Source organism: Sorghum bicolor, chromosome 3 (genome assembly GCF_000003195.3).
Source record: "Sorghum bicolor cultivar BTx623 chromosome 3, Sorghum_bicolor_NCBIv3, whole genome shotgun sequence".
In the NCBI taxonomy this organism is placed as follows: domain Eukaryota; kingdom Viridiplantae; phylum Streptophyta; class Magnoliopsida; order Poales; family Poaceae; genus Sorghum; species Sorghum bicolor.
In genome coordinates, this window is record NC_012872.2 from 66,276,536 (window position 1) to 66,291,670 (window position 15,135).

Here is a 15,135-nt window from a genome sequence, read left to right on the forward strand (position 1 = left end):
GTGCTGCGCCATTATGATACGCCTCGCGGGTCGCGGCCGCGGGACACGGGAAAAAGCGCGCAGCGCCTCGTCCGTCCAGTAGAGGTGAAGGTTGAGGTGGCGCGGGTGGGCACTACCACGGCACGACAGCTCATGCCTCGATCGCATTTGCCGCCCTTTTGTTTTCTCTGCTCCTCGTGCTCTTCCGTCGCTTCGCATCCCTCGCTTTTCCGCCCCTCGTCAACGGCCGTTGTAGTATCTCGCGCCGATCCACCGGCTCCGGCTCGCCGGCCGGCCGGCCGTCTTGGGGGAGCTACAGTGGCTTGCGCATGCTGTCCCCACGAGCAGAGCAATCGATACTCGCCTGACTATGACACGCACCGACCCGGCAGGCCTCCAGGGGCATAAACGTCCACTCCCTCAACCGTCACCACGACGGTGGGCATCGACGACCACGGCCGCCCACTTGCGTCGCCGTCGCGGAAGCGCTCCGCGCGCCGCCAAAACAAACGCGTCCTGTGCCCAGGGCCGGAATCACAAGAAGATCCCGAGGGCTTCTCATCTGAGGGCCCAGGCTTCCCAGCGTCCTCTAGACCGCACAGCAACCCCAAGTCCCAACTACTAATCGAGCACCTACTGTTGCTGCCAGGGAGCTCAACGACTCGGCCATTCGGGACCAAATTTATCTTCTGCCGTTGCTCCTTCCTCGCGGGATCGAGCTCCGCCCCGTGGAGCAGGCGAGCCAGGCTGGCGGTGCTGGTGGTTGGTTTACATAGGGATGGGAGTCGAGATCCATCCGGATTCGTCATTTCAGTTCCTCTGCTTTGCTGGTAAGCAACCCTAACCTGCTGGGATGGAATCGTTGTTCTAGGAACGAGTTTAGCTGTGCGCGATCTTATTTTTGATACATGCTGTGAGCGACGAGCAAACCTGGTCCAAATCGTACCTCCTTCCGTCATTTCATCCTGTGCTGTTGCCGCCTGGCGCGCGGAGCGGAGTAGCAATCTAATCCATTTATCCCAGGGTTTGCCCCGATTGGACTGGGGTATCCTTCCTCTTTAGATCGCGCGTCATCGACCTCAGTTGAAGACATAGGTCTTTCTATCAAGGACCAAGTGCATTTTAAAGTTTCAACTTTAGATTTATCTTGATTTGCTAGAAGTCAGCTTTGTGTTGCTACGACATAGAATTGGGGAGGATTACTGGTATTGTTTCATAAGAAAACTAAAACTGGAGCATTTTATGACCATGGCTATTGTGGCTGATGGTAAGTGTCTGAAACATGTAATAGTTGTTTAAATCGGCTGAGCTGATTAGATCATACGTGGTCTTCAAGACTTTTAACCCCTATAATGCAATTTTGGTGGTAGAGCCATAATGCAATGAAGTTCATCTGATGTTCCCTAGTCAGTAAAGTACCTGTTTAACATCTGACCAGAAATCATGATTGTCACTACATCAATGTCTACATACCCTAATCAAATTGTTCCTATTGGCAGTTTTAAACTTGTAGACCGTCGAGGAAGAAGACTTGGGAATGCTGAAAAATGTGCTTGCAAAGCAGCAGGAAAATCTTTTGCGCAAACAAGATTCGACCTCTGTTCAAGCAGATATTGTTGGCTTCTCATGAGCATGGGCTTCATGCTGATACTGTTCTTCTTTTCAGTGATTTAAAGCACAGTAGATTGAAGGCCTTTATATTTGTTGGCCATCACCGTGGAGACGACGGTTAAAATCGTCTACATTCTTTCATTTCATAAGTGGTGTGGTGCTTCTGCTTCATTATACCGTCGTTGCATAGTTTGATACGATGGATGGGAGGAGGACAATTTTGATGGGACGTTATGAAATCGGTAAACAGCTGGGACAAGGAACCTTTGCAAAGGTCTTTTATGCTCGTAATCTTACTACTAACCAAGCTGTTGCCATAAAGATGATTAACAAGGACAAGGTCATGAAGGTTGGGCTCATGGAGCAGATAAAGAGGGAGATTTCAATAATGAGGTTAGTGAAGCATCCAAATGTTCTTCAGCTTTTTGAGGTTATGGCTAGCAAGAGCAAGATTTATTTTGTTTTGGAGTACGCTAAAGGTGGTGAGCTTTTCAACAAAATTGCTAAGGGGGGAAAGCTCAGTGAGGATGCTGCGAGGAAATATTTCCACCAATTGATCAGTGCTGTTGATTATTGTCACAGTCGAGGTGTCTATCACCGTGACTTGAAGCCTGAAAACCTTCTACTTGATGAGAATGAAAACCTTAAAGTCTCAGATTTTGGTCTAAGTGCTCTAGCTGAGTCCAAGAGGCAAGATGGTCTCCTGCATACTACATGTGGAACTCCAGCTTATGTTGCTCCTGAAGTGCTGAGCAGAAAAGGTTATGATGGTGCGAAGGCAGATATATGGTCTTGTGGAGTAATTCTTTTTGTGCTTGTGGCTGGTTACCTTCCTTTCCATGACACAAATTTGATGGAGATGTACAGGAAGATTTCCAGAGCCGAGTTTAGATGCCCTCGTATTTTCTCAACTGAGCTGAAGGATCTGCTATATAAAATCCTCGATCCAGATCCAAGCACTAGAATTTCTATCGCGAGGATAAAGAGGAGTGCTTGGTACAGAAAACCGGTTGAAGTACATGCAAAGGAAAATGAGGCCGAAACAAGTGAGAATACTTGTACAGGCGAAGGTCCAACTTCTGGCTCAACAGAGTGCAGTACGTCCGAGGGAAATCAAGGGCCATTAAGCCTCCCAAACTTGAATGCATTTGACATCATCTCTCTCTCAACAGGTTTTAATCTCTCTGGGTTTTTTGAGGATAAGTATGGTCGCAGGGAAGAGAGATTTACTACCAGGCAGCCTGTAGCAACAGTATTTACAAAGCTGAAGGAGCTCTCCAAACGCTTAAAGCTAATGGTCAAGAAGAAAGAAAATGGGATCTTGAAGTTGGCAGCTCCAAAGGAAGGAAAGAAGGGTGTGCTTGAGCTCGATGCTGAGATTTTTGAGGTTGCCCCTTCTTTGCTCTTAGTTGAGTTGAAGAAGACCAACGGGGACACCGTGGAGTATCAAAAGCTAGTGAAAGAGGAGATAAGGCCAGCACTGAAGGATATTGTTTGGGTTTGGCAAGATGATCAACACCAGCACTCACAACCACCACAGTCTCTATTGTCACCACCACAGCCACAGGATGAGTTGCGACCATTGTTGCCTCAGCAAGAGGGGCAAGACTTGTTAGAAGCCCCATTGCCATCACTACCGCTTGACCAGTTGAAATCACCAACTGCCCCAGAGCAAGCAGAGCAGCTGCCACAACAAGAACAGTTGGAACAGTTGCAGACGCCAATCTTTCCAGAGGAACAAAATAACTAGCTCTAACAGCCAGCTGGTAATTCATATGCCCCTCTCAGCCATAGTTCATAGTTCTATTCTGGTTTTCACTCTTTGTTCTGGCTTTTCTATTTGTTCTGGAATTGTAAAGCTGTATGTCTGTATGTACTGCAGAAATGCCATGTATTTCAGTTTGAAATGATAGAATATATCATACACCTTTTTTGATGTTAAACCAAAATTTTGGAAAGAATAATATTCATTGACAAGCAGTATTGAGTTGTATGAATTTTGACGACTGAAAAGTCTTCATGATTGGTTTCCTCTACTATCACTGTTATGAGCAGATTTATTGCTGTGGGCTTTGGCGTTTTCTGTTATGATCTTATTCTAAGTTTGTCGCTGGAGTTTTGTTTCCCTCGCATAGTGCTCTGTGCTTCATAGGATTGAGGCCTTGCTAATTGCCAGGTAGATAATGTGGCGAAAATGCTGGCAAACATTCTTCACACAATCACACTTCGATTTACTGACTGCAGATGCCCAAAAGAAAAAGGTCCTGACAAAAAGAAAGGAATTGCAAGTACAATTTCAGTAGTTGGGTTAGGCTCTACTCGTCATTACTATATTTTTCCTTTCACCTTGCAATCTGAAAGTTTACAGTTCCTGTACCAAATGTATCTATCTGTTCTGTTTTCTTTTTTGTTTCATAGAGAAATACATGTAGATCACGAAGAAATTATGATAACAAAAACGATTAAGACTTTTTTGAGGGAGATGGAAATTCTTGAGATATCTGTGCTCTGAAATGATTTAAGTAACCTTTTCCGAACAGATCGTAGTACTCTTGCTGTCCTGCAGAGGAACGTCTCTCCTGGAGACATGCAAAGCCATCCAGACATATTTCACTGTGCTGGTCAACAGTCAACAGTCAGCACTGATTCACTGTGCTGGTCAAATGAAAATTCAGACTGACTCTTGTTTTGGTGTTTGTTATTATTTGTTGAAAGACTCTGAGTCTACTCCCCCGGTACTATATTCAGCGGCACCAGATTTCTCTGGTTTTGTAGCTCTAGGTACTATATTCACTGTATCTCGTTCAGGAGCGCCCTCCATCTTCCTCTTCCAGCTGGTGTGGAGGCTGAGCTGCATCCGGTCTCTGTTGGCCATAGGAGCATGGCTGCAGAAATGGAACAGCCACTTCGGGTAAACTACCATGTGATCTGTGCGGGTGCTTTCTAGGATTTTGTTGTGGATTTCTAGATCTGTTTTAGTTGTTGAATTTTTCACCATCATTATGCAAGTATTATCTCCTAGTACTTTTCATGTGCTGCTTGTATATTCTCAAACATATAGCAAACCTTAGAAAGTTTTGTTTCTTTCATTTCTGCACTTTGAACCCAGAGTCCAACGTGGGGCATGATTGTTTGGTTGTGCCAGGGTAATGGAAATCCTTTACATTACAGATTTGTACCCCCCTCCCCCGTCAGCCTTAGGGAACTTTGATCTCCTTTTGCGGTCGTGCTGTGCAGGAATCCATGTCCGTGGACATCGAAGAGGAACCACGCACTGGAAATGGATCGATCGTTGAGAACCCCCCATCTGACCTGGTGAAATCAGAATCTGACCGAATAAAAACTTTTTATCAGACGGTCCTGTCGGCTATCATGGTGTTCGTCACGGTGGCGCTATCAAGCTACAAGGACATGAAGCCCCTTTACTCGACCACAAGCCACAGCAAAGCTCGCCTCAGCAGCCTCCTCGTCGACGAGGGATTATTCATATTCATGACCTTCTTGTGTGCTGTGGTCCTAATGATGTCTGAGTTCTTCGTGTACCAGTATAGCCGGCGGGGCCGTGCCTGGTGCTGGGTTCTCACCATCCTCGTCGCAGTCACCGGCGTGATGCTAATCGTGGCTGACACAATCCTCCTCATCGTGGCGAACCGAAGCAACATGTTACTGTCAGTTCTTCTCGGGCCGGTGGTGTTGCTTGTCGGTGTGGCCGTGAGCACTGGAGCATGGATGCTGGAGGAGCCCAGCTCGGACTCGGAGCTTGGAAAAAGGTACGACGCGGCCATGAAGGTCACCTTTGATATGGCCACCGTTGGCACCATTGTCTCCTTCACTCTTCAGGGGGGTGTCGCCTTTAGCTACCTGAAGACCCCTGGCACTGGCAGTAATAATCATCAGGTGAAGCGTGACCCGCCGCTGGACCTCGCTGCGTGCTACGCCACCTCGACGCTCTCCCTGATCGCTATGATGGTGTGCGCCATGCCGCTGGCGCTTCTCCCAGACGACATGCTGAAGGTTCTCGTCGGAGTCGTCGAGAGGCTCAGGAGTGCTGTGCTGGCCGCTCTGGCGGTGATGGCGCTGGTCGTCTCGGTGGAGTTCCTGGACGGCTTCGTCGTGCTCTCCTTCTTCCCGGAGGCCGTCACAATTGTCCTGTGCTTTGCGGTGAAGCTGTTCTCGGCGTGTCAAACCCGAGAGCAGAGCTCACCGCTTGACTTCACCTTCACCTTCCGGATCGTTGCTGCCGCGGGGTTCACGCTAATGACCGGGCTCTATGCGGCTTTCATGGGGACAGATCACTATGGCTTGTACCTCAGGACCGCTATGTTCATCCTGTTACTTGCAGTTCTGTCAAGCTTGAGCCGTCTGGCAATCCCACTTCAGCCTAGAGTTGGAGGAGGAATCATCGAGTTCGGCACTACTGGTGTCGCTCTCGCTTTTCCCCTGCTGGCGCTTCTGGCTGCTATTCCATTGGTGCTCCTTGTCTTCGTCGACCACTACGTCAACCGCTAGTCTTTGGCTGTTTGTTGGGGACCGGCACAATTCTTGCTGTGGTAGGGTACATGCTGTAGAGTGCCAGGAGTAACCTTTTTATTGCTGCATTGGCACGGGATACCCTTCTCTAGTACTTCGCCCGTTTCAAATTATAAATCATCTTGTTCTTTCTAGATGTACAGCGCATAGCATTTATCTAAAACATAGGACAATTTATAATTTAAAATGGAGGGAGTATATATATATAGTATATCAATATAATCGCTCCAACCAAATCTCTTTCACTGTTTTTCTTATGACGTGAGCTGGATTCTTTCTTTTTTCTCAACTCTGCCTGTTGGCAAGGCCTCCTAATATCTCTATCACAAAGATTGGAGATTGGTCTAACTTACTTACATCACATGAATTAAACACATCAAATTGGACCCAGAATTTCGCGGAAGCCTAGGGAACAAGTGGAATCGTGTGCGTGAGAGGGAAGGCTGTGCGTTTGGCAAGCTCAATCGTTCCAGATTCTCAACTAGAACCAAAGAATCACTTCCAACCGGTGAAAACCAGAAACGTTTCCGATTTCTTGCCTAGAAACATGAATCGGCCAGAGGCTTATTTTGCCAGATTTGGTTCTGTTTCTTGGCCTCCCATCTCTTGTAAATCGAAATCTAGTCAACCAACTAAACGGTTTTACAAAGTGATTCCAACTCATCATCCAAAATATTTCTAGAGAGAATCTGTATTCTACAAGAATCCGGAGCTCTGTCAAACACACTCTTAAGAGCCTCCGCAGTGTATGGAGTTAGGGATGTTTCTATGAATGGACCCCACAATGATTAGATGTTATTTGTTGTTTGGTTCACAATATTTAGACCCGTAGTCGGTTCAGAACCCACGTTGATAAAAAGAAGAGACAATCCTTTTCCAAACTTTCTTTCCTTTCTTTTGTATCAGGCTTCTATATTTTTTTTTAATCAACAGAATCTAGCTCCATGGATAGAAGCCGCTCCACCATTGATACATATTTTTTTGATAAGAGATATATAAATATCTGGCCTCTACATCCGAGGATATACGCAGCCAATCCATCGATACACATACACCCCTGCAATGTAAAGAACCTGATCCTGCAACAACTTTTATTGTATACAGTTTAGATGCGCCCACTGCAGATGCCCTAAGTACCCAAATTTGCATAACAGTCCCTTACTGTTAGGGTGCGTCAGAGGTTCATTGTTATGCTAGATCGTTGGCCCTGTTGGATACAAAATATTTCTAGAGTTTAGAAAAACACTATGGTTTTGTAAAATACTTTGACTTTAGAGTGCATTAAGTATTTGATTTGCAAGATACTTTATGGTTTTGAATACAATGGTATTGTTGTGTACCCAAAAAAATCTGACATTCTAGGTTCCCATGCAATTTTTATAAAACTTAACGTTCTACTAGTGTGAAGGTGCCCTTGGACTCATTTACCCCTTGCCATGCAATTCTGCACGCTCTCACGTGGTCTCTAGCCCGCATGCTCTCACGTCGCATGGTCCCTGGCCAAGATTAATTGCAGCGCGGTTGCCCAGATTCGAACCTGAGTCATAAAATTGAAGTTGCCACACATTAGCCAGTTGAGATGGTTAACTTTGTTGTATAGAGAGCAACCACAACCCTATTTATTAGAGGCAAAGAAGGAAAACTAAACTCTAATTAATCACTCATCGGTTACAATCATATCCTAAACGTCAGGGTTTTTGGGTATGGAGGGAGTAGTCTTTTTAGAGTTTTATAAAAACTCTACTCTAAAACTCTCTTTTTTAAATCATGGTTTTGCATGTCAATGGTTCTAAATAAAACTATATATATTTCCTTAATACTATGATTTCTTAATACTACATCCAAACAAGTCCTAATGGACAAGGTTCATAGTTTGCCATTGCATGACTATAGCAACTCAATCTCGATAATCATCTTGTCGAATTCATCAATGCAGACAAACAACACACAATTGCTCGATTTGGTCAGGAATTCTGCTCCAGAATTGGGGCAAGCGAAGACTTTTGGCTGACTTTCTCAAAGACCTTTGGTTGAGAATTGATATTCTCTCTCTTTTACCAGTTCGTTGTACGGAAGCAACAGCCGACACCGATCTCTTTCGGTTGAGGAAGGTTCTTGAGGTAGTCAAGGGGCCAACGTCCATGATAAGTTGATCGATAGCTACTTGACCCACGAAGGACATTTTTTTGGGTGCGAAGTTTTTTTTTCCCGGGATAACTTTTGCTGCGAAGTTACTCAGAGCCTAGTATGTTCTTGGAAACTCGTATTTGGCAACCGGTAGCCTGGAAATATCGTCGCCATACAAATCGTCCTCGTCCCCACAGACCAAAAGGCACATCGACAAGCACGTATAGTCAGGACTTGGGGTGGCCGGTGGCCTCGTTTTTGTCTCTATCGGTGGCCCCATGGAGATGCTTTGCGCTCCAATCACTGTTCAAACACAAATCAAGCGACGACGAACCGAGGAATATTGTGTCCGCATAGAGTGAGCAAACAACTGGAAACTGCCTATGGTATCAATGCTGCGATGATGATGGCTGGCAATGAGTAAACCCAAACGTTTATAACATGAGTCATATTACTGAGGCCTATTACTGAGAAGACATGTTACTGACAAGGCATATTACTGAGGCCTCACTTGGAGCCATTCACTAATAATCCATTGCTAACAACTAGCTAGTAGTAACATTCTCCCGTTTATTCGCTCCTAAATTTTGCTAAAAGTTTATTGCATCAATCTAGGATGAGATACAGATATAAGAAAAGAACAAAGAGCACAGTTTGACAAACAGCGATAGATAATTTATATTACTCTTGGAGAAACCAATAATTTATTATGTTGTGTGACAAGAAATTTCCCAGCAAGCCATGCGTTGACGCACTAGGAACAGAAGTCTTTCCTGCTCATTGCCTCTCCTGATCCCCTCCTCTCTTTCCTACTGTCAAAGACTCAAGACCACCACTGCTGGGAGGCTACTCGGGAACGGACGCCCCTCCATGGCAGCAAACTCCTATCCTTCACAGGTGCACAGGCAAATCCTTGTTGCTTGCTTCAGTTTTTTGAACCTTTTCCATGCATATCTTCCTTTTAGGTGCGTTTTATCAGGTTTCTGTTCTACCCTTTTTTGGGTCCCCTTCAAGAGAGATCTGTAGCGAAATCGGTGTTACGCATGATTTGTTTCTCAGCTAGATCTGTACCAAATCCATGTTGTTTACGACAAGGATTTCCATTTTTATCAAGATAGTTGCTTTCTGACGCAAACTGAACTTGCTGTCCTATCTAGTCCTATATTTAGCAATTCCGATGTCAGTTTAGCTGTTAGCTTTTTAAACCTCAATCCAGGAAAAATATGTGCGATGGTCATATTTACAGAGCTTATGAAGTACCTATGTTTTTATGGAGACAAATTTGACAACCAATGAACAACTATCTGATGTAATATTTGTCTTAGACGTTCCTGTACTGAACAATAAGAGGATCTCCAGTTCATAGTTAAGCTCGTCAATTAACGTTGTCTTGTGCTATGACCTATTTCTACTTGATTGCATCTCTGATATGTTTTTTGGTGTGTTGAAAGCATCGACTGAAGTTTAGCAGCCAATTTACAGCTGCCTAACTCAAGAGCTATGTTCGCATCCAATGGTTGGGCCTTTTACTTTATTTTTCGTATTGGACTATAGTTGGGTGCCTATAGTGAATTTAAACTTCGGGCGTGTATGCTTGTAATACTTCTAGTCTTATGCTTCTTCTCTGAAGAAGTCTGGAGCCTGATTTTTTTTTATCATCTAAGAAATTGTAGTCATAAAAAGAATTTTCATGTTTCACAATAGCTGATTCTTGATGGAAAGTGAGCTTACTGCCAACTGCCAAGCCTAGTCCTTTGTAGTCAGCATTTGTAAGCTTTTTGCTACTTTCATTTTGCGCCTCAACCTCGTTTAGAAATATGTTGAAGGGTAGTAGGCAGCAAGAGGAAAATGTATCCCAATAAGAACACTGTTCTTGTCAAATATCAATACGTTTTGGGTTAGGTGTTTTGCTTGTGGCCTGCATAGTTCAAATTCCTATACAGTTGTGGTACTAAGTACAAACTGATTCCTAGATTATCCCAATAAGAACATTGTTCTTGTCAAATATCAATATGTTTTGGGTTAGGTGTTTTGGTTGTAGCCTGCATAGTTCAAATTCCTATACAGCTTATGTGGTACTAACTACTAAGTACAAAGTTTTTTTTTCTCGAATACGCAAAAGGTTTGCGCATCTTTGTATTAAGTAGAAGTAGGTTTTTTACAAAAGCGCCGTGGCGCTGGCGGCGGAGGTTTTACAGGTGGTACAAGAACAGTGCCCTCCCCGCAACACGACATGCTAACTACTCCCGAACTAGACAACCTAAGTTCCGAGCCCCGGCTTGTATCCAGAGATCTCTAGAGATTTTGATGGTCGACAGAAGCTGACCACTAAGTACAAAGTTACAAACTGCTTTCTAGATGTTTACCCCTCTGGCATTTGTATTCCGTTGTGTTGAAAGCATGGCCTAAAGTTTAGCACTCAGCTTTCCTGCAAAGTTTGGGGCGTCTGACAGACGTTGAGTTTGAAATCAGCGCTGGCATCTGACAAATAATTTGTTACACTCCCAATAAAGTTTCCTTGTGTGCTGACTGCTGACCTGATTTGTAGTCCCTCCGGTTGCAAATATTCAACATTTTGCAAATATCCGGCTTTGACCACTATTCTATTAGAATATAGATATAACTGAAGAAAGATTTATGGTTGTTATGAAATTATTTTTCCCTATGAATACAGTCTTCAAGTTTCTATAATAAATACTTTAAAAATTATTTGTAATCAAAGTTTTAAAGGTTTGACTCAAATATTGTTCAAAACGTCAAGTATATGCAAACAGGAGGAATTAGTTGGTTATGTCTATGGTGCCTTGAAAGCATGGCCTGAAGTTTTGAAGCCAACTTACAGCTATCCTATATTCTTTTGTAGTCATAAAATGGATTTCCATGTTTCATTGTAGTTGTTTCTTAAGAAAGCTGATCTTATCGCAATCCTAGTCTTTTGAATCGGCATTTTATTAAATGCTTACATGTGAATCTATTTGCCAGGTTGTTCAGTACTGGCATGTTTACAGGTCAATTCTTAAGTTTTTCTGAATGCCAGACTGCCAGTCATATGTATAGATCTGTTGAGAAGTAATTCCTTTTTTTTTTCAGAAAAGGGAGTATGTGAAAATCTTGATCACCTTTGTTAGTTAGGTATACCGCTGCTTATATATGGCCTGGATAACACATTATATATTTTCAGAGTGCATTGTAATGTGTCCTGTTTGTGTTAGGGTAGCGACCTGGATAATACTTCATATATATTTTCAGTACATTTTTTATAGTTAGTTAAGCTATTGTTGGCAGTTTACTTTGTGGTTTGAATTGATTAGTAGTTGTTTACCTTCTGACATGTATTCTGGCATGTTGATCATGGCCTAAGTTAGGCACTCGACTTTCTTGCAAAGTATGGCGCCTCCATTATGAAATTAGCTTAATTTTAGAGAGAGAGTTTATTAATCCCTGATGGACTTTTCTTTTGAAGGTAAAGTGCACAATGGATGACCCAGAGTTGAATGCTCCTCCCAAGAATGATCCAGAGGAGGAGCCAAAGCAGGCAACAAATAGGATTCTGAAGCGTACCTCATCATTCGCTCAAGGCACTATTGCCACTGCGACCGGCTTCCTCACCGCAGCTTTCTCGGTGCGCAAAGATGCTCTGTTGCACCGGCACATCCTGGTGGCCGGCGGTTGCTTCCTGGTGATTGCATACCTATCTGCGCTCCTGCTGGTCTACCTGAAATTGTTCTTGTCAGGACACAGGCAGCTGCATAAGGGGCACATCCGTTTCATCCAGTTCCTCTGCATCATCAGCGGCGCGGCGCTGGTGGCCACGAACTCCCTGCTCCTCCTCCTCATAAGTGAAGACAGCATCTTGTTGTCTCTCAATCTGCTGCCCATACAGGGCCTCATCGGCATTCTCGCGTACCACGCGACGCCGACGGAGGACAGCATGCGCGACGAGGCGTTCGAGGCGGGGATCAAGAGCGGCCGCAAGGTCGCCCTGTTCGCCACAGCGACGGCCTTCGCCGTGCAGACCACGCTCCTGTTCGGCTACCTCAACAACTCCAGCTTCCGGGCGCTGGGCCACCGGTTCGACCTCTCCGTGTCCTTCCTGGCGTCGGCCCTCAGCGTGTTCCTGGTCGTGGCCACCTGCATGCCGCTTGGGTACAGGACTAGTGCCGCGAGGGACAAGGTGCTGTCCCTCGTCAAGTACCTGAAGGACGCCGTCATCGCCTTGCTCGCGGTCACCGCGGTGACTATCGCCAAGGAATTTCTCGGCGGCGACACCGTGCTCGCGCTCTTCCCGGAGATCACCGTGGCTGCCATGTATTATGGCGTGAACCTGCTCACTGAGGAGACTGTAGAGCAGGGCCGGCGTGAGGTCGCTGAGCACAAGATGGAGATGTTGCCGACTGCCGTCGTGGCCACGTTCGGCTTCGGCATGCTGGGTGCGGCCTACGCCGCGCTGCTTGGAACGCCGGAGTACGACATGTACACGAAGGCGCTGGTGTTCACCTTGCTCGCCGCCGTCGTGTCCAGCCTGGGACGGGTGGCGGGGCCGCTCTGCAGCCCCCGGCGCGACAAGAACGCGGCGGCTTGCGTGGTGTTCCTGGGCAACATCCTGCCCATCGTGGAGATGCTGGTGGCCGTCCCGCTTGCCGCAAAGGTTGCCAGTAATGCCCTCCCCGCGTCTTAGGAACAATTATCTGTGTATTCTGTTTAACCTACCAGGTACCGTTGATTTACCGTACAGTAAATGTTTGGATGGCAGTCATATTTTTGTATATGTCAGTTGAACAATGTTGTTACTACACTAGCAAACAGCCACAAACAACTAGCATAACAAAATTCCTACAGAAAGAATGACTGTCTGGGTAAAATACCTATGTTTACAACAAACAACTATATCGTAGAAGGTTGCACATGCTAAAATGAGGGGATTCTGCGCATGCACAACCTGGAAACACACCATATCATTTCAACTGTAAATTTTATTTTTATTTTTTTTGACGGAACAGGAGGGGTTTGACCTCCTACTGGAATTTATTAAAACAAAATTGAAAATAGTACAGAGTGTTACAAGTCTCAATCAGGAGACGAAGAAAGAGTAGAAAAAGATAAAATAAATTATACATAAGCTTGTAGTCATGTCGTCAACAAAGATTCCATATCCACCTTTGCTCTTAGGATAACTTGAGCAAATTCTTTTTTGAAGATCTCCTTGCAGCGGCGAATAGAATTGTCAAAGCCTCTGAAAATTTTGTCATTTCGCGAAGACCAGATTGCCCAACATATTGTAATAATTACATCTATGAAAAAAGGAGCAGGGAGCTGAGATTTAATACTTTCCATAATTTGAAAAATATTCGTACTATTTGGCACTAAAACCTGAAGACTCCACCAGCAAGCACTTGGTGTTTTTGTCCATTGCACTTATTGAGGCATAGATGATGTTAGGGTGAGATGGTTGGACCACCCTACTCATGAAGTATGCAAAACATAAAACAAAAAAAAAACAATTGATTTGACAACAAGCATTCGACTGTATTCACCACATGTCCTCTAGTGCAAAGAAACAAATGAAACAACCAATTCTTAGGAACAAATCATACTAATCATTTTATAGACTAAATCATTATCATGAACATGTGCTCAGGGAACTTTTTCTCATTTTAGAAACAAAATCATCAGCATGACCCTGCTCTCAAATTAGTTTATGCATTGAAGAATAACACCATTGACATCACCATGTTCTTAGTTAAATCCTAGTAGAAAGATCAAGCTAGCATCATCAACAAAGAACATGTCTTAGATTTTTGTTATCCTCATCACCTTATAACATTGAGGACAACAAAAAACATCGAACTATGCATGCTGAAAATGAAGAGCAAAGAGTAATGATTGCACATGTTTCCCTGTTATCACGAGAGTTTGAGAAACAAGGAAGCAAAGAGTAGTTCAATGGCCACATCACTAACAACAGAGGTAGATCTACCTTTGACCACAACAGAAACCCTACACATAATGAGATTAGTGAGCCAATAAGATACATGACCATGGAAAATGAAAGGAAAAGTCACATCTATGGTCGAATCGAAGTTACTTTCGCCAACCATTGTAGATTCCCTATATATGTACGATTTCACCAAAAGGGGTAACAGATTTGGACTCGAGTAAAAAGGACTAAGAAGGAGAAGGGCTACACCACGTGATTATAGCGGGAGCAGAAGGGCAAAGGAGTAGAAGCGGAAGGGACCATGGCGTAGGACACCAGAGAGGAGTAACTGGGCAAGTAGGAGAGCAAAGAGGGGGAAGACACAAGGGAGGGGGCGGAAGAATGGAGAGTGAAAGGGAAACATTGGCAAAAGGGCGGCGCCAGGGGGTAAGGATTTTGGGCGTGTTTGGATTGACAACTAAAAAACATGGGTGACACAAGCATTATTCCTAGGCTTCTGATTTTAGGCGCCGAGGGTCCAATGCGCTGCTTGTGTGAGGTTCCAAGCCATAGGGTCTCATCAAAACATGCCTAGTGCGTTGTACGAAGTGGGGACTAGTAACCCTAGCTTCTCGCACGTGTTAGGAGAGCACCACAAGAGCCTTTTTTTTGGCTTGCCAATGTGCGGTCACGTCCCTCATGAGCCAGACCATAGGGAAATGGATTTTATTTTATTTCCCTAGAGCCAGGATGGTAGGGCCGTAGGGGAGGATTGCACGGGCCAAGCTTGGCCCAAGTCGTGGTGCAGGCATCCAAAAGCATGATCTCTACATCTCTAGTGTCTCACCCATGCACATGAGGGCATCCAAACACGCTATAATAATCACCAAGTGCCAGTGCCAGGGTGGTCTATGAGCCGTGCAACATGGCAACGGGCCGTTAAAACTGAAAATATCAAAGGAAAAGTTGAG

The 15,135-nt window shown here is 44.8% G+C and overlaps 3 protein-coding genes across 5 annotated transcripts; all 3 read left to right on the plus strand.

Annotated features, from left to right (window-relative positions):
- LOC110433589 (CBL-interacting protein kinase 11-like) lies at positions 204 to 3,570 on the plus strand. Its single transcript, XM_021456030.1, has 2 exons — positions 204 to 809; positions 1,479 to 3,570. The coding sequence occupies exon 2, from the start codon at positions 1,790 to 1,792 to the stop codon at positions 3,338 to 3,340; it is 1,551 nt and encodes a 516-aa protein (XP_021311705.1). The 5' UTR covers positions 204 to 809; positions 1,479 to 1,789; the 3' UTR covers positions 3,341 to 3,570.
- Positions 3,775 to 6,356, plus strand: LOC8057722. Of its 2 annotated transcripts, XM_021456032.1 has the most exons (3): positions 3,775 to 4,501; positions 4,828 to 5,360; positions 5,475 to 6,356. In XM_021456032.1, exons 1-3 carry the CDS (start codon positions 4,472 to 4,474, stop codon positions 6,097 to 6,099), a joined length of 1,188 nt encoding a protein of 395 aa, XP_021311707.1. In that variant the 5' UTR covers positions 3,775 to 4,471; the 3' UTR covers positions 6,100 to 6,356. The 2 variants fall into 2 exon arrangements, with proteins under 2 accessions (XP_021311707.1, XP_021311706.1); XM_021456031.1 differs by having other exon boundaries at positions 4,828 to 6,356.
- LOC8057723 lies at positions 8,859 to 13,042 on the plus strand. Of its 2 annotated transcripts, none has more exons than XM_021456033.1 (2): positions 8,859 to 9,152; positions 11,711 to 13,042. In XM_021456033.1, the coding sequence occupies exon 2, from the start codon at positions 11,723 to 11,725 to the stop codon at positions 12,923 to 12,925; it is 1,203 nt and encodes a 400-aa protein (XP_021311708.1). In that variant the 5' UTR covers positions 8,859 to 9,152; positions 11,711 to 11,722; the 3' UTR covers positions 12,926 to 13,042. The 2 variants fall into 2 exon arrangements, with proteins under 2 accessions (XP_021311708.1, XP_002456558.1); XM_002456513.2 differs by having other exon boundaries at positions 8,864 to 9,144.

Excerpts from the sequence above, each read along its gene's own strand:
- LOC110433589 (XM_021456030.1), top strand. The coding sequence starts at position 1,790 with ATGGATGGGAGGAGGACAATTTTGATGGGACGTTATGAAATCGGTAAA.
- LOC8057722 (XM_021456031.1), top strand. The coding sequence starts at position 4,472 with ATGGCTGCAGAAATGGAACAGCCACTTCGG. Across the intron at positions 4,502-4,827 it reads AAATGGAACAGCCACTTCGG|GAATCCATGTCCGTGGACAT; the intron begins GTAAACTACCAT and ends CGTGCTGTGCAG.
- LOC8057723 (XM_002456513.2), top strand. The coding sequence starts at position 9,118 with ATGGCAGCAAACTCCTATCCTTCACAG. Across the intron at positions 9,145-11,710 it reads CAAACTCCTATCCTTCACAG|GTAAAGTGCACAATGGATGA; the intron begins GTGCACAGGCAA and ends TTTCTTTTGAAG.